The sequence below is a fragment of the Aspergillus steynii genome (assembly GCF_002849105.1).
Source record: "Aspergillus steynii IBT 23096 chromosome Unknown P170scaffold_1, whole genome shotgun sequence".
NCBI classification, from domain to species: domain Eukaryota; kingdom Fungi; phylum Ascomycota; class Eurotiomycetes; order Eurotiales; family Aspergillaceae; genus Aspergillus; species Aspergillus steynii.
The window spans coordinates 4,053,340-4,077,752 of NW_020194398.1; the positions used below are offsets into that span (position 1 = coordinate 4,053,340).

The following is a 24,413-nucleotide window of genomic DNA, read 5'->3' on the forward strand; positions in this document are numbered from 1 at the left end:
TCCGGCAAAGCTCAAGGGATCGATCAATGATAGCGATCCGTTGCCAAAGGCGGTCAGCCCAACTCCCAAATTCTTTCGCCAACACCCAAAAGTCCCTCTCTCCACGACCGCCTGGCGCGACCTGCGTTTCTTTTCCCCGTCTTCTCGTCCACTCGCTCCTGTCATGGTCGATTGCCTCTGATCGATCTCTCAATTCATCACAATGGCAGGATTGCAGTCTCGCTCGGCCATGTCGCTGCCGTTCTCCCTCTCTTCGGCGTTTCGCAACCTCTCGTTGACGGCCTCGAAACGGTCCTTTTCCACGACTCCCGCGGCGCAGAAGATCAAACCGCTCCCGGACTACATCCCTCCCTATCCCTATGGCCCGAACTACATGTACCGACAGTCGAATACCGGTCTCTACGGCGGCGTGACGATTCAATTCGGAAACAAGATCTCGCAGGGTCGGAATGAGGGGAAAACTCGACGAAGCTGGAAGCCGAACGTCCGGCGGAAGAAGATCTACAGCGAGGCCCTGGACGAGCACCTGTTTATCAAGGTTACCCGGAAGGCATTGCGGACGATCCAAAAGTCTGGCGGACTCGACAAGTACCTGCTGGACGACCGGCCAGCGCGGATAAAGGAGCTGGGCCTCTTCGGATGGCGGCTGCGGTGGCAGGTGATGCAGACACCGAAGATCCAGGAGCAATTCCGACAAGAGCGAAAGAAGCTGGGCCTCCCCGAACCGCCAACCTTTGAAGAGTGGGTGGCACAGAAGGAGGCGGAGATCAAGGCCAGAGCGGAAGACGAGACCAACATCAAGGAAGCCACGAAGCCGATTTACAACAAGACGCTGTACTAGATGCAAGAGAGGGCCATGGGAACTTGAGAGAGACCAGCAGTTGATTTGTTTTAATTTGCGGTGACTTATGGATGGGCGTCTGTATCATTATGTCTGTGATGGTCGACAATGTCTTGCGCATACCACTTCTGACGTTGTCGGCATCTGCTTGGGGATGGCGGGGAGACTATAAGCAATATTTGATTGCATGATTAGCTTTTCAGTGTATTTATATTCTTTTTTTGTCAATGCTAGCTACACTTGGGATACATCTGCCCTGTACTCCGTAGCGGGTTGCTCAGAAGCCATGTGCAACCTGACATGTCCCACGACATGACCTCCAGATAACCTAGACAAGTTACAGCAAGCTCTTTTCCAATGCTCCAAGGTATCAAGTGCAATAGTCCGCAGTGCTCCCATCATCGTGTGAGACATCGTCGCCAGGAACGTTGCCATCGGGCCATCGATGATCCGCAGCGAATTTCCGGATCCGGCAGCGCATCTAGTGCCGTTCCTGATGGATGTCATTCCATATCATCAACTTTCGAGCATGCTTTGATTTTAAAAGAAACAAGAAACACTTCTTCACAACTTTTCAATAGTCCAGCACCTGGTCGCTGGGGGCGCGCACTTCCGCCATGCAGTTCGCCCTACCTCCTCGGAAGAATGCCCATATTCTTCCCTACGCCCGCTCTCCCCGGATTTCATTCCAGCGCAGGAAACAGCTCAAAGCGGCCGCGATCCTAGGCTTCGGTCTACTCCTCGTCTTCTTCCTTTTGTCGCAGTTCTTCTACACAAGCACCGGGACGGCTGCTGTACCGATCGGAACCCCGAGCGTCGTCATCGTCACCGTCCTAGACCGCACGCTCTTCAGCAACGACTACATCCAGAAGATCGTCAAGAACAGAGAGGACTACGCCAAGCGACATGGTACACTGCCCTTCCCCCCGGGGGGATACATGCATCTCTCCTAAGACTAATATACGTCTTGCGCAGGCTACGTGAACTTCTTCGCCAACCTCTCCGACTACGAGTCCTCGCTCGATAATGCGCCGCGAAGCTGGGGCGTCGTCCCCGCCGTCCGCCACGCGATGGCCTCCCATCCGCACTCGAAATACTTCTTCCACCTAGACGCCCACTCGCTCTTCATGAACCCGACCAAGTCGCTGGAATCCACCCTCCTTGATAACCGCCGACTCGAGTCCCTGATGCGCAAGGACGTCCCCGTCGTGCCGCCCGACAGCATCATCAAGACCTTTTCGCATCTCCAAGCCCAGGATATAGACCTGATTGTCAGCACGGATAACGAAGACTTGAGCGTCGGGAGCTTCGTCGTTAGGCAAGGGGAGTTTGCGCGCTTCTTCTTGGACTTCTGGTTCGATCCGTTGTATCGGGGTTATAACTTTGCGAAGGCGGAAATACATGCTTTGGTTAGTCCCTCCTATATGAAGATATCATCTATCGGGGCTACCTTCATGATTTCGTGATGCTAACAGTGTGTTTTCTTATAGGATCATATCGTCCAATGGCATCCCACCGTCCTGGCCCGGTTGGCCTTAATCCCTCAGCGTGTCGTCAACGCCTACAGTAAGGATTCATCCGGCGCCGCTGTCGATGGGACGTACAAGGACGGCGACCTAGTTCTTCGAATGTTCGGGTGTGACACGGATCCGAAGCGGAGTTGCGAGAAGGAGATCGAGCCCTATTATAATCTGTGGGCGAAGAACTTGAAAAAGGAGTGAGGCCACTCCTGGTTTGTTGGCTCAGGCCTGCTTTATGACTTGTAAGACACTGTATTTTTTTAACCTTTCTTTTATTTTATTTCCATGCAACATGATGGAGGATTTTATGTCTTGGAGTTCGCTGGGAAATGAACAGGTTGTGATGAGCTCCTTTTTTTTGTTATGTTTTATTTTGGTGTTTGGGAGCTTTTGGGTTTACGAGACGAGTCTTATATAGAGTATTCTTAATCTGTGGAATTTTGTTCAATGAAGAGTGCGTCAATTACTATTATTGCTAAGATGTTATAAACAAAACACTCGTTCTTTTAATTGCGTTGCGCGTTGACGGTTTAACCTCGTGATTTGGTCAGATCGAGGAGTCTGGCAAAGGTGTTTGTTTTGTAAGGGAGATTGACACCTCGCCATCAATCTCAACACTTGAAATGGCTGTCTCTAGTTGTGGACCAAGCGCAGGGGTCAATCCGTAGCCCCGTTCGCAAGCCCATACATGGCCAATTCGGTTTTAGTAGATGTGCAACCTCTATTTCTAGAAGTTCACACCCGCCGATATCTTTGGCTAGCCATTTAAATGAGGCCAGGGAACATGACGAACTTCTTGCTCTTGTACTTGTCGCCAAACTCCTTGCGGTAGCGGCGCTCCTTCTTCTTAGCCCAGCTGACCATCTGCGCACCGCCAACCAGGACGAAGAACAGCACACTCCAGCTCAGCCCGCTGACCAGGTAAACACCCAGCCAGGCAATCACTTCGAACAGATAGTTGGGGCAGGTCACGAGATCGAATCCGAAGCCGACGGGAATACCGCGCTCCGTGGAACCGGGGCGACGCAGATCACGCAGGATCAAGTGGGCGTTGAAGTTGGCCAGTTCGCCAAAGACGAACATCGCAAGACCCGGGTAGAAGAGGGCGGGGTTAGGGTGGCTCGTCATCGAGGCGGCGTCGGGACGGAAGACCCAGTAGGCGATGTTGAAGCCGGCTAGGATCCAGTAGTGCGCGCTGTTCTTGACGATGTTGCGGGCCGGCATGGTGGCATTGCTGAAGCGGTGGACGTAGACGGTTTCGAACTCACGCTTCAGGAAATGGACCGTCAGGAGCTCGCAGACGAAGAGCTGGAGGCTGGATCGTTCGGGCAGAGGCTGGTCGAAGTTGTAGTAGATGAGCGATCGCAGAGGGTAGAGGAAGAGGATGGGAATGAGCAGAGGTCCAAGGTATTCGATGATGAACACAGTGCGCCAGCTGATCTGGGGGCCTGTACAATTGCGATTGATATACCGGTTAGCTTTTTTTTTTTTTTTTTTTTTTTTTTTTTTTTGGCCCGCTGCTAGTCTTGCCGGGTGTCGATTCTTTCCACATACCAAGATCCTTAACATGGATGACGCTCTTGTCCTTCAATCCCAAGTGATCGACAATGGTGTTGCGCGAATTGGGCACAACACTGCGGTCACTTCCCTTGGTGATCCTCAGACGATGGATGGAGAAGCCGGAGGTTTGCGCGAGCGAGTCGTAGATCCCAGCCGTCGAGACATTGGCGGGGATTTCGAGTTCACTGGGAAGACCCTTGATCGGTTTGCCTAATCGTCAGGTAAGCATGTGCGATTTTTTTTCCCCCTCTCACATTGACGGGTGACAAGGAAAGAGCCATACCCCGTGGTTGAACAACCAAAGTAATAGTTGCCGACGACATTGCGATCCAACCCCGAAATAGATTTCCCTATTTTCTTATTGTTTTTGTCTTTGCAGGGTCCTGCGTAGTGAGTGACCGGTGGAAGCTGTGAGGTGTTCAGCCACAGATAAGCTGACCCAGTAACAGAACGGGCTAATGGAAGACCTCACAACACGAGGCAATTCTTGAGCAACGCGGAGCAATCGGGATGGGGGCCTCGGTCCGTGGGAGTCACGTGATCTCAACATTTTGCACAGCAGGGAGTAAGTACACTCTGCAGGCAGTGGGTTGTGTTCCCAACTCCGACAGACTCGCAGAAACTCCTTGATTCAAATGTCAGGGGATCGATTGGAACAGGCAGGGTGCAATTTGCCACCCCGAGGGATCATGTTTAAAGTACAAAGGACTTTTAAAGTATGCCGAATCTGAGCTTAGCGTATGCAGTCAGCTGCGCAAACAATACGAGTCTCGTCGGTTTACTCCGAGTCTCCTTATATCAGACGAGATTTGATTTGATCGGTGAATTTTTTTTATTTTGGGCTTAGGCGCTCTGCTTCGACGTGTTCTAGACTCTTGGATCATGAACTCCATGTTACCGCTTACGCAGATACTATATCAGATGCCATCTAGTGTCGGAGGAAATATATAGTTACTCCGAGGATTACTAGTAGCAGGTAGACACACAGCAAGACTGCAAGACTAGGTAGATGGCCACCTGTCTAGAATAATTGATCGTATGATAGCCAGCTTCACGTTCTACCATGGTACCCAAATAAACATGATCTAGAAGCCATGCCCACGGAGTATAGCAGGGATGGGCAATAACGAACGCGGGTGTTTAGGGCTGGCCAACCGTAGGCCAATCGTCTGGTCTACCCCATTCTCACCGAGTAATTTTATTCCCAATTGACTATTCTTGGTTCTACTATTTTGCTTATGATTTTTTTATTATCGCCCAGTTAAATTCCAGATATTAATTGTCCTAGGCCACTATGTAACTCCGGAACTGCGTACGATACCGGTACACGCGGGATCCACCGCATCATCGACTCCCCGCAGCAAATCGATCATCCTCCCTCTCCCTCTCCCTCTCCATCTTCATTTCCCTCTCACCCTCCCTACCTAATCATGAGCTCGTGGCTTCGGAAAAGTGACGGGAGTCTCGTCTGGCCTCGTGCCATAAGCCCGCTGAAATGAACGAGGATGGTGCTCCATCGCCACTGCAAGAATTTCAATCAATCGGGCCATCCCTGTCTCAATTCAGCTGACCAGTGGCTTTCGGACGCATGTATAGACCAAGGGGACTTGGAAGATTGCAAATCTCCACGTCCTCGCCAGCCACTTGAAGACATCAGCTGCTATCTAGTGATGCAAGAGGAATTACATCACCCATGGTTTCTTCCCAATTCCATTCCTCGAATTGCGGGGAACGGGCCAATATTCCATCAAATTCCTGAGTCTGGCCGAACAGCCTCGGCCGGTTTCTGCTGGCTAGGGATGCTGGAGTTGCTGTCAACCCGGGCCCATGCACGAATCAAAATGCCCTCCTTACAGATACACCTGTCAGTGGGGCACCCCTCCCTCGTTAGGGTGCATACGAGAGGTGCCCGGTGGAATATTAACGCCTTGAATAAAGCACGTCTGAAAACGGCATGAGTGGCTGGGGCAGTCCAGGGGTGGCATGAACAGCATTCGCCCCTCCCAAGCCCTGCCTTCTACTTCGACTCTTCCTGTAAATTGAATGCGAGAGATTTTTCTGTTCAGCCGCAGTGGGCTTACCTCGAGTACTGCAAGTCATGGCTGCAGTATTTTCCAGTCTCGTACAAACCCCTGCTTGGCTGTTACCATTCCATTAGTATTATATTCCCCATCTCCAACCCCCTTTGCTTCAGCTGCCTACCTTGGTTCGTGTATAAACCCTGACTGGAGCCCGGGTCGTTGGTTTTCCTCCACCTGCTGTTCATATGCTTCTGACGCCCTCTTGTTTTTAAGTTTCTGGTGGTCGGTATAGTATATCATAGGCCTGGAGAGCATATCCTTTTTCTATTGAATTGCTCATTGCAGCTCGCCTGCTGTCGTACCCTGCTGGTCTCCTGGGGATCTAATTACTCCTTGGTTTTCGATACTGGAAGGTTGGCGACCTGTTATAGCTTTATCGTCGTTCGTCGTTATATCCTGCTTTTTCTGCGACTTGATTCGCGATGGCCGAGTTAAACGGTAACTCAACCATAAACGGGGTTGGCCAGTCTATCCAGAAGATCGAGAAGGTCATATCTGCGTCGCTGCGGCCATTGCCAACTGAGACGGGGGATGGCACGTATGTCACGTCGGCAACAAGATCACACCTTGTCGAAGACATCAGCCGTCTCGACCTCGGCGATGTCAAGACCATCGTGAATATCGCCAAGAGTGCTGCGACGGGCGAGCCGGTGGACGATAAGCGTTATATCACGGAAAAGTTGATCCAAGTCAGTTCATCGCTCCCGTTCAGTGGATGGCGGATCCGTCTTTCCCGTATTAACTCCAAGCCCTAGCTTGCTTCTGGACTGCCCTCCACCTCTCGTACTGGTGCCGAATTGACGAACACTTTTCTCAACCAATTGTGGAATGACCTAGAACATCCACCAGTCTCGTATGTTGAGTTTTGAGTCACGACTCGTGGTGACGAAAACGAATCTAACTAGAGCGTTTAGCTATTTGGGCCGTAACTACGCATACCGCGAGGCTGATGGCTCCGGCAATGTACAACCCTTCTTGATACTCCTGAATGATAAGCCACTCACTAATCCATGCGACAGAACATTCTTTGGCCCCAGATTGGTGCCGCTGGCTCCCATTATGCAAGATCTGTAAGGCCTCAGACAGTACAGTCTCCGGCGCTTCCCGATCCGGAATCTCTCTTCGATTCCCTCCTGGCGCGAAAGGACTTTAAAGAACACCCAAATAAGATCTCCAGCATTTTGTTCTATATAGCATCTATTATAATTCATGGTAAGTCTAGGAGGAAACCCTATCACGTCACGTCTGCCGCTAACGAGCAAAAAGACCTGTTTCAAACAGACCGAGATGATGGGACAACTTCCGTCACCTCGTCGTATTTGGATCTCTCGCCACTTTATGGCAACAATTCGGATGAGCAAAGTCTTGTCAGAACATTCAAGGATGGCAAGTTGAAACCGGATTGCTTCTCATCGCGACGTGCATTGGGATTCCCTCCAGGTGTCTGTGTGATTCTGATCATGTTCAACCGTTTCCACAACCATGTGGTTGACGAACTGGCATCAATTAATGAGAACGGAAGATTTACCAAACCAGACGAATTGAATGTCAAGGAGTACGCAAAGTACGACAACGATCTTTTCCAGACTGGACGCCTTGTGACCTGTGGATTATACGTCAACATAATCCTCAAAGACTACGTTCGGACGATTTTGAACATCAATCGCACTGACAGCACCTGGAGCTTGGACCCTCGTGCGGAGATCAAAGACAGTCTGCTCGGGCAGGCAGCTGCCCGAGCTACAGGAAACCAGATATCCGCTGAGTTCAATCTTGTTTATCGCTGGCATTCGTGTATATCCAAACGCGACGAGAAATGGACACGAGACTTGTATAGCAAGATCTTCCCCGGAAGGGACCCCAGCAATATCCCTCTGCCAGAATTCGTCCGAGGTCTTGGTAAGTGGGACGCGGAACTATCGGGCCAACCAGACGAGCGCGAGTTTGCTGGACTGCAACGCAATGCGGACGGAAGTTTCGACGATGACGCTTTGGCCGAGATTTTCAGGGAAAGCGTAGAGGACTGCGCAGGCGCATTCGGTGCCTCCAATGTCCCGACCGTCTTCAGAAGTGTTGAAGCGCTGGGTATTATGCAAGCCCGTTCCTGGAATTTGGCAACTTTGAACGAGCTTCGGAGATATTTCAACCTTGTTGCCCACAAGACCTTTGAAGACATCAATCCTGATCCCTACATAGCTGACCAGCTGAGACGGCTGTATGATCACCCCGATCTCGTGGAAATTTACCCGGGGGTCATCGTGGAGGATACGAAGGAACCAATGGTTCCCGGCAGCGGTCTTTGCACCAACTTTACAACGTCGAGGGTTATTCTTTCCGATGCGGTGGCTTTAGTGCGTGGTGATCGCTTTTACACGGTTGACTACACACCAAAACACCTGACCAATTGGGCCTTCAAAGAAATCCAGCCACAAGACTCCGTTGATCAAGGCCATGTCTTCTACAAATTGGTTTTGCGAGCATTTCCGAATCACTTCAGAGGGGATTCTATCTATGCCCACTTTCCGATGGTCATTCCATCCGAGAACAAGCAGATCTTGACCAAACTCGGGGTTGCCGAACACTACAGTTGGGACAGTCCTAGCTTTGTGCCTCTCCCTCGATTCATCAATTCACATTCTGCGTGCATGTCAATTTTATCGGACCAAGAGACGTTCAAGGTGACATGGGGCAAGAAAATTGAATTTCTCATGCGGCGCGGCAGTCATCAGTATGGCCGAAGTTTCATGCTGTCTGGGGGTGATTTACCGAATGCGGCGTCGCGCAAGATGATGGGAGCAGCTTTATACCGAACGAGGTGGGAAGAGGAAGTGAAAGACTTCTACGAGCAGATCACCTTGAAGCTCTTGCACCGAAACTCCTACAAGATCGCCGGGGTCAACCAGGCTGACTTCGTCCGCGACGTCGCAAACATTGCACAGGTGCATTTCTGTGCGACCGTTTTCTCGTTACCCTTGAAGACCGAATCTAATCCTCGGGGCGTGTTCACGGAAGCCGAGCTATACAAAATCATGGCCGTTGTTTTCACTGCCATCTTCAATGACGTTGACGTTGCGAAGTCCTTCGAACTGAATCAGGCAGCTCGAGCGGCAACCCAACAACTTGGACAGCTCACCATGGCCAACGTTGAATTTGTGGCCAAGTCCGGCTTTATTGCCAACTTGGTTAATAGTCTTCATCGCCATGATGCTCTGACTGACTACGGTGTGCACATGATCCAACGCCTGCTTGCCAGTGGTCTCCCAGCGGACGAGATCGTATGGACTCACCTATTGCCAACTGCTGGAGGCATGGTGGCAAACCAAGGACAGCTCATCTCCCAGTGTCTTGATTACTACCTCTCCGAAGAAGGCTCGATTCACCTGCCGGAGATAAATCGACTCGCCAAGGAAGATACGCCAAAGGCCGATAGTATACTGCTTCGCTAGTAAGGACATTGCCCCTCATCCCGAAAAGACGCCTGGGAATAGATTCACTGACTGTTTGTTTTCTTCACCCAACAGTTTCATGGAAGGTGCTCGGCTGGGGTCATCTGTTGGCTTATTTCGCGTGGCAGCAAGTCCTGCCGTCGTTGAAGACAACGGAGAGAAAGTGAGCTTGAAGGCTGGCCAGCACATCCTTTGCAATTTGGTCAGTCAATCAATTCTATGGACACTAACTACCTAGATTGAGTGGCAGCACGCCCTTACTGACATTTGGTAATTTACACAGGTATCGGCGTCGAAGGATCCTGTCAGCTTCCCGGAACCGGCGAAAGTCAGGCTGGATCGTGATATGAATCTATATGCCCACTTTGGCTTCGGAGCGCATCAATGTCTAGGGATTGGACTCTGCAAGCTGGCACTGACGACGATGCTCAAGGTGATCGGGCGCCTCGACAATCTTCGCCGCGCGCCGGGGCCACAAGGACGCATCCAAAAACTCCCAGGACCCGGTGGAATTTCCAAATACCTGACGGCAGACCAGAGCGGATTTTCGCCCTTCCCAACCACCATGAAAATCCAGTGGGACGGAGAGCTGCCCGAGCTGGAGATGAAGTAGTCCGTCTACACAGTCCTACAGCACGGAGGAAGTATGGGATGACGGCTGTATGTAATATGTGAGAAGTTGGTCAATGGGAATGGGCTGTGATTTTTAGTTTTGTTTTAGTTATTTTTGATCGCAAGGTGTTAATCGTGTTAATTTGGAACATTCCCTGTAAGACTGTGGATTATGGGTCATTCCATGAAGGTGGATCAAATTCGGCAGCGGTGAATGAAATATCTGGTCCTTATTCCGACGCTCTGATGTCATTCTTCTGTCAAGGTCGCCGGTCGAGACTCCCGAAAGTCATCAACCCGATTTGCCTCAGGAACCATGACTACGTAGAGAATTCAAACCCCTATGTGATTGCCTAGAAAATAGTAGTCAGGAATTGCTCGTAACTAGTTAACTAGGCAACTGGGTAACTGGAATTACTAATGACTGACTATACCGTGGACTCGGCATCAGTCCGTGGCAGGTCACTCTAGGCAGTCGCGAGACTCCTAAGAGTCATACCGGCCAACTTCGACAAACGAACAAACGCGATGACCCGGAAGTTCTCGCCTGCAGTCGGAAAGCCGTTGATTCGAACGGTTCCCTAGTGAAAAGTAAAAAGCAGGGCTGACTTGTTTGTTCGGCGGGGGAGAAGACCCGCTCCGGCAGCAGCTCCCTTAGTCTTAGTGAGCCACAGCCGCGACCCAAAAACGACCAGAAGCCCGGAGCTCCATCCATTCATCGGCATAATTTCACGAACCTTCCAACTTCCCAACTCATCCATTCTTCCTCTTCCCGCTCCCTCATCCTCCTACCATCTCTTTCTGCTCGCTCCCCTCCCACCCCCTACTAACCACGCGTGCTTCCCCCCATCTAGCCTTCCCCTCTTCTGGAATCCCACTTGGCTGAAGCTTCAGGGAAGACGACCTGCACCCGTTTTCCCCGTCTCTTTTGGGCCTCCAGCGGTAACTACTAGGTGAAGCCGCATCTCTCGATCCGCCCTCCGTCCGACCTCATTTGTCCTAACTCATCTCAGAGGGCGAAAAGTTTTCGGCTACCCCCCCTCCGTTTCCATCCAGATCTTTTCCGCACGCTTTGATCGACTCACTCGACGGTCGCGTTCGGCTGGTCGGTCATCAAACCCTCCCCTCTTATTTCCGCTCGTTAGGTTTTCGTTGAGGAAGGAGAGCCACCAAAAACGTCATACGGCTCGCGACATTCTCCGCGACTCGGTCTTGACGACCTCCCCACCCTCGCTAGGAGGTTTTCTCCTGGACTTTTTTTTCTTCTTTTCTACCTCATGATTTAATGTCTTTTTGAGCGTCATAATGGGGAGAATTAAGAAGGTGGCTAGCCAGAAACACGAGGCTACGATCGTAAGTTTGTCCATTCTGCTTCCCCCCACCTCCAGCGTTGGTTTTGAAACTCGACTAAAAATTTTCCCCTTTCTCTTTGATTTGACAGTCGCCTTACCTGGCGGAATTCGTATCTCGTGCCACGACTATTCCGGTCCCCGAGCTTGCCTCCCACCTCCGCACATTTCCGCGGCTATGGCCTTTTCCTAGAGGAGACCTGTATCATTGGATCAACGTCCTGAATCGCTTTGACGAAATCTTGGCGTCGGTCATCGAAAAGTACGAACTCAACAATGGACCTCAAAGCAAACCTTTCGGTCGACTTGTTCTCGTCGAGGCTTATGCCGGTAACGAAAGTAACGCGGGCTCGGCGGATGTCGACTCTCGACTGAATGCTCTTGGATACGGTCCGGATGGTGATAGAGAACTTTTAGAAGTCGTGCTCGATTTTTCTCGACTCCTACTGGAGAAATGTGGCAACCGCAGCCTCTACAGTAGCAGCGAGCGCCTGGGGGAACTTCTGAATACGACGTCGCTGTCCCTTTTGCAGGCGACGCTGCGCCTGTCTCTCTCGTTGGCCCAACGGTATCATTTCCGGCAGCGCGGCGGTTCTCATCTTCAGCAGAGTTTGCTAGCAGCCCACTTTAATATCGATTTGGAGAAAATGCAGAAGATTGCCGCACCGTTCCCTCGCCCTTCTGCCCCCGCCTCGGATAAAGTCACGGCATCGTCACCCGCTCTGGGGACCAAAGGCAAAGAGAAGGGCCCGCAAACGAAGCACGACGCTAACGATCTGGTGTCTCTCACTCGAGAAAATGATGGCTGGGATGAATGGGGCCATGTGCACCAGCTTTATTACCCGTCCGGTTCTTGTGAGCAGGCCAAGACGACATCGGAAAGTGCTCAAGGCGCGGCGGCGCCAACGCAAACTCCCACCACTCCGACACCTCTGCGCAGAAGCCATACTCACCCTACGCCACGTCTGAGTCGTTCATCCATCATTGATGACTCTCCCAGCTCGGTAGCCAATACCCCCGGAAAGCCTGAAGAAGTACCTCGAGGTGGCAAAACCCTCGATGTCCCCTATTCGAAGATTGCTTCCCCGTCCACGACCGAGGATATCCTCGCGTCGCATCTGGACGAACTACCGGACGACTCAAAATATGAGCTTCTTCACCGGCTTCGAACAGCTCGTGGATTGACAACATCTAGTGCTACTCGGGAGCAGATTCTTGCGATCAGGATCCTTGCGGTAACAAACTTGGCTTACGTCTATCCCGAGTCGTTGTTTCAGCAGAAAATTCTTCAGTATGACATGGAACAGCCGAAGCGTCTCCAGATTGCCTACCAGCTGGGTGAATTAGTTCATCTCGGTGCAAGCGGCGATCTCAGAGTGTCGCGGCCCCTCCAGACGCTGGCTCTTATGGCCCTTGACTCGTTAGCTAAACATAAAGCACGCGCGATCGACGTCTGTGCGGCACTAAGTGTCAATGTAAACCACGGTGTCCTTATGTTCTTGACCCGCAAAGCAGTCAATGAGCTGGGATCCGAAGACAACGACGGGGAGGATGGCAGCCAAGATGAATGGCGGGATGCCTTGCTTTCTCTCCTGCGAACGCTTCCCGGATCTAGCTCCAGAACCCCGGAGACTCTTGTTTCGGCTGGGTTGATACCCATGTTCGTTGATGTCCTGAACCTGCGCACAGAGAAAGCACGCCGTGTTTACTCTCGTGTCATGGAGTTCCTTGATACTTTTGTTCACACAGTGCGGGATGCACTTGGAACTCTTACTAGTGCAAAGGGATTCGACGCTATCTCGGACCTTATTGACTACGAAACTAAGACATCGTTTGAAAACGTATCGCGCGGTGCGGGGATCCCCTCCCAACACAAAACCCCGTCCATTGATTACCAGATTCCGTACTTCCAGCAACAGACGCTTCGATGGATGTTTAGATTTGTGAATCATATAATGCAGCATAACGGAGGGGGCTTCGATCGAATTCTGCGAAATTTGATTGACTCGCCTCAACTCCTTACTTCTCTTCGATTGGTGTTTGAACATGCTCGGATATTCGGTTCTCATGTTTGGAGCAATGCGGTCAACATCCTGAGCAGCTTCATCCATAACGAGCCTACTAGTTATGCTGTCATTGCCGAGGCTGGGTTGAGCAAGAGCTTTTTGGAAGCCGTTACTCTTCAGGAGCTCAAGACCCCCGAAAAGCTGCCCATTCCGCCGGAGGACGCCGAGCCTGAGGGCGAGCCTGCTTCTGAACCATCAACGTCAAATGCTGTAGCTGGCCCCTCCGCAAGCTCAGAGCCCAAGTCTCGCGAGTACGAGCTCGCAAGGCCCAGGGATGCCAAGCTGGCTCCTGGCATCATGCCCGCCGCAGAGGCGTTGTCCTGTGTCCCATCCGGGTTTGGAGCCATCTGTTTGAACGCCTCTGGTTTGGAACTATTCCAGTCGTCTCATGCCTTGGAGAGCTTCTTCGAAATCTTTGAAAGCCCCGAGCATGTGAAGTGCTTAAAGGATGACCCCAACTTGGTCCGTTCACTGGGCACCACATTTGATGAGCTAGTGCGCCATCATCCAGCTCTGAAGTCGTCGATCATGAGTGCCGTCATTGTGATGGTCGCGCGCGTGGGTCTTTTGGCTAGAAGCAAAGCTTGGACCGAGGGAACTGGGGCTAAGTTGTGGACTGAAGACTCACAAGGGAACCCGGTCGTTTCAGGGCCCCTCCGTCATCTTTACAGAAAGATTGGTGCTACCATGACGGGCGAATCAATCGATGGACCTGATCTCGGAGTTCGAAGTCTTAAGTCTAACTCTCTTCCCGACGGTAGCAAGTTGACTATGCAGAATGTCGACCAGGTTCTTCCGTCCGATCACAATGTTGAACCGAAGGATCGGGATGCCAACGGACTTACGGCGACTGACTATCTCTATCCTGTCTTGAGATTCCTGGGGGCTTTCTTTGAGAACCAAACCAACTGCTCGCATTTCATTGAATCTGGTGGTGTAGAGTTTATTCTGGACTTCGCGACGCTGCAAAGCCTTCCGTTCGACTTCCACAACACCGATGCCAACCAAGAGCTTACTGTCTTGGTGCACATGCTGGCGGAAACGAAGCCTCACCTGGTCGTCCCTGGACTTGTCGATCGCCTCGACTCAATTGTCGAAATGCTTTCCGATTTCTGGCGCCTGTCCGGACCCAGGGAGGCTGGCTTTTTCTCTCCGTTGATTAAGCCCGCTTCTGAGAAGGGCCCCGATGCTGAGAGTGATGAAGCCCTGAAACTGGCCAAGAGCAATGGAACGTATTATGCGAAACACATGGTGGCTGCTCTCATTTTAACGGATCTCCTCCGTGAGGTCTACTCCATGCCCCTGTACCAGACCCGCCCCAGTCAACAGACTTCAGCATTTTCCCAGGTCAATTTGGCCGATCGTTGGTGCTCTCTGGTTTCTAAACTGGGAGGTCTGCATGCTGCGTGTGTGTGGGAGGAGATTTTGTTGGAGAAGAATATCCCAGACACCTGGGACCAGGCAACCAAGGTGCAATCAAACGCACCGGGCTCTGAACGGTCTAGTGATCCCACCGCGCCGGTGAATGTGGACGGAACGCCCAACGCGGCCGGAGCAAATTCTCAAGAAGATCCGAGTGCCACTGATGCCGCCCCGACAGGGTCCAGTCAGGAGCCAAAGGACAATGTTGCTAAAAACCCCGAAGGTGGCATGGCTTTCAAGAATGTTCAAGCGCTTCGGTATCTTCTGAGCTCATTGCCTTCATCAATCACGGGCTTCTTCCATAATATGGGGCTTGGTTTGCTCGGGAAAAGAAGAACTGATTCCTACCAAAAGCAAAATGCGACAATGGTGGCCGAGGCTGTTGCTGAGGCTGTGATCGGGCAACTCAAACTTAGCCCTCCCAACTTGAGTGCTAACCCCAAGCTTCGATTCGCCTATCTCATTGTCATTCTTTCTTCGTTCACCCATTTGCTCTTTGAAGGTAAGCGTCTTGTGTTCTTCCTGTTCCCCCCTTTAGCATCTGTGGGGGTTAAAAGAAACTAACATCCGCTGCAGCCACAGCAGATCGTCCTCACTCGCACTACCTCACGTTGGTCCTCTTTGCGTTTAAGAGAAGCCAGGGCCTGAAACTCTTGAAAGAGATCTGCGACACCTTCATGCGGGAAGTCAAGGCTTTAAGCCCACCAGCCACTGTTGCCGAATCTGAGAACGACGTCTCGGCTCGGCTTACTTCGGCCTATGGAGGTATCAAGATTATACTTGGCTTTTTCTCTGAGCTCGCATCGGGAAAGAACATCGTTGATTCTAGCCAAACCCAGGCCATGACAAGCAGTGACCGAGAACGTGATCGGCCTGATTATTTCCTGCCGGGACAGTTCCTCGTGGATCTCCGCATGGAAATACTCCCGATGGCCAGAGAAATGTGGAATTCTGATTTCGCAACTCAGTCCTCCAGCTCCGTTATCAAATGTCTTGTCGACATCCTTCGATCGTCACTCGACGGTGAATACGAAACGGGGGCTGCTCGACAATCCGACACTCCTCCGGCTTTAACAGAAGTTACAAGGAGGGCTTTCCTGGTTAATAGAGATCGCGTTAATTCATTGCAGGAGAAAGGGTTTGATGATGCTGACCTCGTCAAGGAGGCTATGTACCGCTGCAATAATTCCATCGTTGCTGCTGAAGAATACTGCAAAGCACAGAACTGGTTGCTGCCGCCGTCAAGGATGACGCCGCCCCCCAACGACATCGAGTCTGTCCGCTCCAGCACGGCCGGCGGAGAACCGTCAGAGGACCCCGCCGTGGGAGATGCACCGCCATTCGACAACAGTCTCCTTGAGCGTTCTGCTCTTGCCATGCTCCTGGCGCAAGCGTCGCGCCGGGCAGATGATGGATCTCAGGATCAGGGAGGAGCGGAAGATAGTGAAGTTAGGCACGGTACTGAATTCTTAGCACGAGCTTTGACCAACATTCTTAATGATGAGCATGGCGCAGGTGAGAACGATCGAGATGAGCCCTCGGGAAGCAACGCTCAAAACGCCGGGCCCCCCGCTGGAGAGCCCTCCGAACCGCCGAACAATGCAGCCGGCCGGCCCTCAGGGCAACCGGCAGAGCAGCCTGTCCGACGCCGCGAGGTCACTACCGTTGAGGATTTGGATGCAGAGCGCGAGAAAGTTCGCTCAAACTTGATTGAGCGTTGCTTGGACATTTTGAATGAGCACCATGATGTATCCTTTGAATTGGCTGACCTGATTGCTTCGGCTACCAAGAAGCACCGTGACCCTGAATCATTCCGTAGGGATGTCGGTGAGATTCTGGTTCAATCCTTGGTTTCACTGCAGATGGAGAACTTCCAAGCATCCGGTAAAAAGGTGGCCGCTTACGCTCACCTCCTCGCCTTGGTGGTTCAAGACAGAGACATGTACACTGCGACCTTGGGAGAACTAAAAGAGTGCTTCACGACTTTCCTCGGGTTTATCAAATTGTCACCAGAAAGTACATCGTCAGCTGAAAAGTCATCCGATGAGTCGCTCCCATGGATTGGGCATGTTCTTCTCATCCTTGAGAAGTTACTTTCTGATGACACACAGCCTCCTCAGATTCAATGGAGCCTACCAGATAACAACAATCCAGCCGGCCAAGACGAAGGCCCGGCTCACCTGGAGGAGCCCCTTGTTTCTCGGGACCAGAAGGAACAGCTGTTCGAAGCACTGGTTGAAATTCTTCCTAAGATTGGCAAAGACGATACCCTGGCCCTCTCTGTGTCTCGTATTCTTGTCATTCTTACTCGCGATCGCAAAATCGCTGCCCGCTTAGGCGAGAAGCGAAGCCTGCAGCGTCTCTTCGTCATGGTCAAGCAGCTTTCAAGCGCGACAAACGACAAACTGCAAGGTGCTTTCATGTTGATACTGCGACACATTATCGAAGATGAAGAGACTATTCGGCAGATCATGAGGAGTGAAATCGTTGCCAACTTCGAATCTAAATCGTCTCGCCAAATCGACACTACTGGGTTCGTGCGACAAATGTATCATCTCGTACTTAGATCGCCGGAGTTGTTTGTGGAAGTCTCCAACGAGAAGCTCAAGTTGCAACGATATGATAGCCGACAACGCCCGCAGGTTCTTACCCTAAAGGCAGACAGAAACAGTGGCGCACCTACGCCTGCAGCAACTCAACCGGGAGCGCAAAGCTCGTCCCGTAGCGGCGAAGATACAGCAGGAGACGTTCCGTCTGAAGACAAAGACAAGGGCAAGAATGTGGAACTGAAGGCCCCTGTCGTGGAGAACCCCGATGGTGTCATCCACTACCTTCTCTCCGAACTCCTATCCTACAAGGATGTAGATGATAAGGAGCCTTCCACCGAAGCCGCAGATTCTGCTGCCCCAGAACAAGTGGAGAGTCAGACCGATGTGGAGATGTCAACCGAAGAACCCTCGCCCTCTGTGTCTACTACCGACTTGCAGGCTACGCGCAATGCCAAGAAGTCAGACAAGCCGGCATTCAAAGCTGATGACCACCCGATCTACATCTACCGATGCTTTCTCTTGCAGTGCTTGACAGAACTCCTTTCTTCGTACAATCGCACGAAGGTTGAATTCATCAACTTCTCCCGCAAAGCAGACCCTCTCGCTACTACCCCATCTAAACCACGTTCGGGCATATTGAATTACCTTCTGAATGCTCTGGTTCCTATCGGTACCATGGACCACGACGAATCTGTCGCATTCAAGAAGCGTAGTAACACCTCCTCTTGGACCATGCGTGTACTTGTTGCCTTGTGCACCAAGACCGGTGAGTTTGGTGGCACCGGCAGACGCCGCGAGCAGAACATGAACGAGGAAGATGAGCCTGAGCTTGCTTTTGTAAGACGGTTTGTCTTGGAGCATGCGTTACGAGCATACAAGGAAGCGAACACGTCGAATGAGCCCCTGGATGCGAAATATTCTCGGTTGATGTCGCTGGCCGATCTGTTCGACAAGATGCTTAGCGGCTATGCCTTTGTCTCGGGCGATACTGCTTTCCCGTCGTCTACTCGACAGCTCGCGAGAACCATGTTCGAAAAGAACTTCATTGCTGCCCTGACTGCGTCGGTTGCCGAAATCGATCTCAATTTCCCAGCATCCAAACGCGTCATCAAGTATATCCTCCGTCCGCTTAATAAACTTACACAGACTGCTGTAGTCTTGAGCGAGTCCTCAGATATATCAAGTCTTGCGGATGCAGAAGGAGATGAAATCTCGTCGGCCACCTCGGTTTCTGACATGGATGATGAGCGTGAAGAGACTCCTGACCTTTTCCGCCATTCCACTCTTGGTATGTTGGAGCCTCGTCACGAAGAAGAGACCAGCGAAGAAGAATCAGAGGAAGAAGACGATGAAATGTATGATGATGAATATGGTGATGAAATGGACTATGATGAGGATCTTCCAGAAGATGATGGCGAGGTGGTCAGTGACGAAGAAGACGAGATCGATGGCGTCGGCCACGTCGAAGGCCTCCCCGGTGATTCAGGTATGGACATCGAAGTTGTTCTCGATGAGGACGAGGATGACGAAGATGATGAAGAGGATGACGATGAAGACGACGACCGATCCGACATGGACGACGACGAAATCCTCGCCGGCGAGATCACTGGCGACCGGGACAATGAGAGCTTGGAAGATGGTGAGGACGATGAATGGGAAAGCGAGGAAATGTCCGAAGATGATGAAGAGGCCGAAATCATGAACCAGTTTGAAGATGAACTGGCCGATATTCGACAAGCCGATCAGCACGGTGATGGACAGAGATTCGACGACCTGTTCCGCGTGCTTAACGAAGCTGCCGGCGGTGTCGAGAACCTGCAGGGTGATAGCCTTGGGGATCTTCATGAGGACATTGTGGATGATGATTTGAATGAGGATGATGGTCAGTCTCATCTTGAATCTTGTTCTTTTACACAGAGACGGTCACTAACGTTGTTTAGAAGATGAAGAGATCGATGAGCTTGAGGAGGATCTTGATGACGTTGACGATGATCAAGGATCGTATCAGGGCTTCGACGATGGTAATTCTTCATTGACTTCACATGCATAAGAAACAATTGCTAACCTCTAACAGATGAGGATCTCATTGAACCTTGGGGATGGGATGGTGATGAGCCCCCACTGCCCCGTGGACATCATCACCACCGCTTCCGTCCTCAGCCAGGATGGGCTGCAGTCACGGGAATCATGCCCGGCCGAAGTGGAATCGTTCCAGTTCAACCATACCGGTTCCATCGTACCCAGATTCCTGCTCGAGGATCTGACGACGGCACAAATCCCCTGCTTGTTCGGACAGATCGCGGACCGGAAGCTGGTCAACCCCGAGGGCCTGGAAACGAAGCTTTCACAGATTGGGTCCATGGTATGGAGCCAGTGTCTGCCGGGCGCTCCATCCCCATGGATAGTCCAGTCAGCTTCATGAACGCCATTATGCAAGCCATCGGCGGACAAGGCGCACCAGGGTTCGGAGTCATCACCCGCCCAGACGGAATCCACGTTCACGTTGATCGTCGAGCTCTTTTGCCCAATCGCATCCAGGATATGTTTGGTCTCGGTAGACAACAGGCTCCTCCTTCTCGCACCCGGGATGACCCGTCTCAAGCCGTGAGCTTCGCTCTGGCGACAACCAGGAGCCGCTGGCAAGAGGAGGCCCGCATTTTGTTTAGCGGTACCTACGTGGAGAAGACCCAGCGCGTGGTCAACTCCTTGTTGAAGGTTTTGGTACCTCCTGCGATTGAAGAGGAGAAGGAACGGAAAAAGCAGGAAGAAGAGGAACTCAAGCGACGAGAGGAAGAGCGAGCCGAGCGAGAACGCCAAGAGCGAATCGCCCGTGAAGAAGAGGAGAAGGAACGGAAGCGCAAGGAGGAAGAAGAGAATGCTAAGCGACAGCAAGAGCTGGAGCAACAAGAAGCAGAGCGGCAGGCTTCAGGGGCTGTTTCCGAGCCCATGGATGACGTTCAACAGACGGACGCCTCCGGTGAACCTGCCGCAGCATCGGGCCCGGCTGAAAGTGGCCCCTCTGAGCCCGAGCGCCGAGTGCACACAACTATTAGAGGCCGTCAACTTGACATCACCGGCATGGAGATCGATCCTGAGTATCTTGAGGCCCTTCCCGAGGAGTTGAGAGAAGAGGTGATTATGCAACAACTCGCAGAGCAGCGTTCTCAAGCCACCGCGGCCGGCGAAGAGCCTAGTGAAATCAACCCTGAGTTCCTGGAGGCATTGCCCCCAGAGATCCGTGAAGAACTCCTCCAGCAAGAAGCGGCCGATCGTCGCCGCCGAGAACGTGATAGTGCACGACGACAAGCGGTACCCACGGGTGCTGCTCCTCCTCCGACTCATGCCGACGACATGGATCCTGCTAGCTTCCTTGCCACTCTAGACCCATCCTTACGCCAGGCCGTTCTTGCTGACCAGCCTGAGGAGATCCTAGCAACGTTGGGCCCGGAGTTTGTTACCGAAGCGCGTGCTCTTCCTGGAAGACGACTTACACAATTTGGTGATATCCATAGATCCGAGCATCGCCATAGACATGAACCAGCCCAGGACGACCAAGAGCCGAAGAAGCAACAACGGCGTCAAATTGTTCAGATGCTAGACAAAGCCGGCATTGCCACTTTGCTTCGCTTGATGTTCATGCCCCTGCAGGGTAATGCGCGCCATCAACTCAATGATATCCTCCACAATGTCTGCGAGAATCGCCAGAACCGAATGGAGGTGATCAGCTTGCTACTGTCTGTTTTGCAGGACGGCAGCTCCGATGTCTCTGCAATTGAGCGCAGCTTTGCTCAACTTTCGCTGCGTGCCAAACCTTCCTCGGTTCAGAAGACGCCGCAGTCTGCCAAGCGCAGCCTTGCCTTCCAGACATCTTCGAGCGTCAGCAGCGAAGTGACACCGATCATGGTGGTTCAGCAGTGTTTGGGCACGCTTTCTTTCCTTTCTCAGTACAACCCTCATATTGCGTGGTTTTTCTTGACTGAACATGACCCCTCGTCGACACTCAAGTTGAAGGCTTTCCGCAAGGGCAAAGGCAAGGAGAACAAGGCCAACAAGTTCGCTCTTAACGCGCTGCTCACTCTACTGGATCGGAAGTTGATCATGGAAAGCCCCAACTGCATGGAGCAACTGTCCAGCCTCCTTAGCAGCATTACGCAGCCTCTCACCCTGCTTCTGCGTCGCGAGAAAGAGAAGCAAGAGGAAGAAGCTAAGGGCAAGAAGGCTGAAAAGACTGAAGATCAAACACAACCGGAGGATCAAGAACAGCGCCCTCAGACTTCAGAAGCCACGGGACCTCCGGACGCAACCATGACGGATGTCCCAGAGGGCACCGACTCACAAGGCGCAGTTGACTCGGCTCAGACTCAAGAGAACAAGGCGACCGAAGACAATAAGACCGAAACAGCCAAGGGAACGACTCAAGAGGAAAAGCACAAGAAGAAAACCATCGAACCCCCTGTTGTTCCCGACCACAATTTGCAGCTGGTGGTCTATATTCTGGCTGCGCGTGAGTGCAATGGCAAGACATTCCGGGAAACACTGTCGACCATCAACAACCTTTCGGCCGTCCCAGGGGCAAGAGATGTCATCGGAAATGAGTTGGTCAGCCAGGCTCAAACATTGAGCACCACTATCTTGACCGACCTGGACGAATTGTTGACCCACATCGACCAAGCTCAAACTGGCACTGATATGCAGGGCCTGGCTTTGGCCAAGTTCTCGCCAGCAAGCTCCGACCAGGCGAAGTTATTACGCATCCTGACGGCCCTTGACTATTTGTTTGATCCGAACCGTGCCGACAAGGTCAAAGGTGCTGAGCCCGATAACACGTCCAAGGAAGATGTTTTGCAAACCTTGTATGAGAGTTCGACGTTTGGACCTTTGTGGACCCGGTTGGGTGAATGCTTGACCCTCATTCGGCAGAAGGAGAACATGCTGAACGTGGCTACTATTCTCCTGCCTCTGATTGAGGCCTTGATGGTTGTGTGCAAGAACACCACTCTGAAGGATACTTCGCTTTCCCGGAATAGCCGAGAATTGTCTGTGTCGAGTTCTTCGGTTGAGGCTGGCGTGAACATGGAGAGCCTCTTCTTCAAGTTCACTGAGGAGCACCGCAAGATTCTCAATGAACTTGTTCGTCAAAACCCTCGCCTGATGAGCGGCACCTTCTCCCTGCTTGTGAAGAATCCCAAGGTCCTGGAGTTTGACAACAAGCGCAACTACTTCACGCGCCGAATCCACTCCCGCGGTGCCGAACCTCGTCACCCTCATCCTCCTCTCCAGCTCTCTGTCAGGAGAGATCAAGTTTTCCTCGATTCGTTCAAGTCTCTCTATTTCAAGACGGCGGATGAGCTGAAATATGGCAAACTGAATGTTCGCTTCCATGGAGAAGAGGGTGTTGATGCCGGAGGTGTGACAAGAGAATGGTTCCAAGTGCTTGCTCGTGGCATGTTTAACCCCAACTATGCCTTGTTCATCCCCGTTGCTGCCGATCGCACGACCTTCCATCCCAATCGCCTGAGTGGTGTCAACTCGGAGCACCTGATGTTCTTCAAGTTTATCGGACGCATCATCGGCAAGGCCTTGTACGAGGGCCGAGTCCTTGACTGTCACTTCAGTCGTGCGGTTTACAAGTGTATTCTCGGTCGGTCAGTGTCTATCAAGGATATGGAAACGCTCGACCTCGACTACTACAAGTCTCTTCTCTGGATGCTTGAGAACGACATCACCGACATCATCACCGAAACTTTCGCCGTGGAGACCGATGACTTTGGAGAAAAACAGGTCATTGATCTTATCGAGAATGGAAGCAACATCCCGGTGACTCAAGAGAACAAGGAGGAATACGTGCAGCGTGTTGTCGATTATCGCTTGGTCAGATCCGTCAAAGAGCAGCTTGACAACTTCCTCAAAGGTACAGTTTATCTTTGGATTGCGAATCATTTGGTAAAGCTATGGCTAACATGCGATTTGCAGGATTCCATGAAATCATTCCGCCCGATCTTATCTCCATCTTCAATGAACAGGAGCTTGAGCTGTTGATCTCTGGCCTTCCCGAGATCGAGGTGGATGACTGGAAGGTCAACACCGAGTACCATAACTACTCGGCCTCGTCGCCCCAAATCCAGTGGTTCTGGCGTGCCGTCCGTTCCTTCGATAAGGAAGAGCGGGCCAAGCTGCTCCAGTTCGTCACAGGCACAAGTAAGGTTCCACTCAACGGCTTCAAGGAACTAGAAGGTATGAATGGTGTGAGTCGGTTCAACATTCATCGCGATTATGGCAACAAAGATCGCCTTCCAAGCTCTCACACATGCTTCAACCGTGAGTCTCCCTCTTTGCTCCCTTTCATTCACCGTGCCGCAACGTACTGACTTGGAATAACAGAACTTGATCTTCCGGAATACGAGAGTTACGAGACTTTGAGGCAACGTCTGTATACTGCAATGACAGCGGGCAGCGAATATTTCGGATTTGCATAAATTGCTAGCGCTATCCCCTTTTGTTGGCCTAGGCCGATGACTTGACGAGTCTGCGTGTTTTGCTTCATAATTTTTTTTGTTTCTTTGTTTTTACTTTGTCTTTGCTCTATTGCAGGTGCATTTGACGGCGTTCGACGCATCTTATTCCAACTAGTTTGTACCATTTGGGTTGATTGTTACTGGAGGAAGCGGCGGAGGAAGCGAGAGCTGTGGCCGGAACACTGGTTGAAGTGCAGGTCAGCCAGGATTCACGGTGATAGAGCAGTCAATTCTTTGGTCGCGAAGGCAAAAAAAACTTTCATTGTGTTTATCATTTGTTTCCTGGAATTTCTTCTGCATGTATGTATTCAGGGTTTGTCTACAGCAATGCAAACCAATCCACTTCGCAGCAATCGGCATGACTAAGCTCCAGGATCACATGCAGGCGGTGAGGCAACCCCGGTCACGGGACACAGCATTTTTCTGCTGGGGAAAAAAAGTCACGCGGGGCA

General features: G+C 51.8%; 5 protein-coding genes across 5 annotated transcripts; 4 read left to right on the forward strand and 1 right to left on the reverse strand.

Annotated features, from left to right (window-relative positions):
• The first annotated feature begins 5 nt into the window (after positions 1-5).
• Positions 6-1,091, forward strand: P170DRAFT_432519 (mitochondrial 54S ribosomal protein bL28m). The gene has a single exon (XM_024848282.1). It carries the CDS (start codon positions 203-205, stop codon positions 839-841), a length of 639 nt encoding a protein of 212 aa, XP_024710298.1. The 5' UTR covers positions 6-202; the 3' UTR covers positions 842-1,091.
• A 267-nt stretch (positions 1,092-1,358) lies between these two features.
• On the forward strand, positions 1,359-2,811 carry P170DRAFT_505631 (putative alpha-1,6-mannosyltransferase subunit). Its single transcript, XM_024854305.1, has 3 exons — positions 1,359-1,750; positions 1,817-2,250; positions 2,332-2,811. Exons 1-3 carry the CDS (start codon positions 1,459-1,461, stop codon positions 2,560-2,562), a joined length of 957 nt encoding a protein of 318 aa, XP_024710299.1. The 5' UTR covers positions 1,359-1,458; the 3' UTR covers positions 2,563-2,811.
• P170DRAFT_432521 (trans-2-enoyl-CoA reductase (NADPH) TSC13) lies at positions 2,800-4,593 on the reverse strand. Its single transcript, XM_024848283.1, has 3 exons — positions 4,205-4,593; positions 3,916-4,131; positions 2,800-3,809 (listed from the first exon to the last, which is right to left on the reverse strand). The coding sequence occupies exons 1-3, from the start codon at positions 4,242-4,244 to the stop codon at positions 3,127-3,129; spliced, it is 939 nt and encodes a 312-aa protein (XP_024710300.1). The 5' UTR covers positions 4,245-4,593; the 3' UTR covers positions 2,800-3,126.
• A 1,831-nt stretch (positions 4,594-6,424) lies between these two features.
• P170DRAFT_347694 (peroxidase/cytochrome P450 family protein) lies at positions 6,425-10,061 on the forward strand (the record flags this gene model as incomplete). The annotated part of the gene is made up of 7 exons (XM_024843646.1): positions 6,425-6,691; positions 6,758-6,855; positions 6,917-6,965; positions 7,022-7,214; positions 7,269-9,447; positions 9,524-9,650; positions 9,732-10,061. The coding sequence occupies 7 exons, from the start codon at positions 6,425-6,427 to the stop codon at positions 10,059-10,061; spliced, it is 3,243 nt and encodes a 1,080-aa protein (XP_024710301.1).
• An 844-nt stretch (positions 10,062-10,905) lies between these two features.
• tom1 (E3 ubiquitin-protein ligase TOM1) lies at positions 10,906-24,309 on the forward strand. Its single transcript, XM_024846248.1, has 7 exons — positions 10,906-11,413; positions 11,502-15,399; positions 15,474-19,328; positions 19,387-19,467; positions 19,521-23,357; positions 23,420-23,764; positions 23,828-24,309. Exons 1-7 carry the CDS (start codon positions 11,366-11,368, stop codon positions 23,920-23,922), a joined length of 12,159 nt encoding a protein of 4,052 aa, XP_024710302.1. The 5' UTR covers positions 10,906-11,365; the 3' UTR covers positions 23,923-24,309.
• Positions 24,310-24,413: the final 104 nt, after the last annotated feature.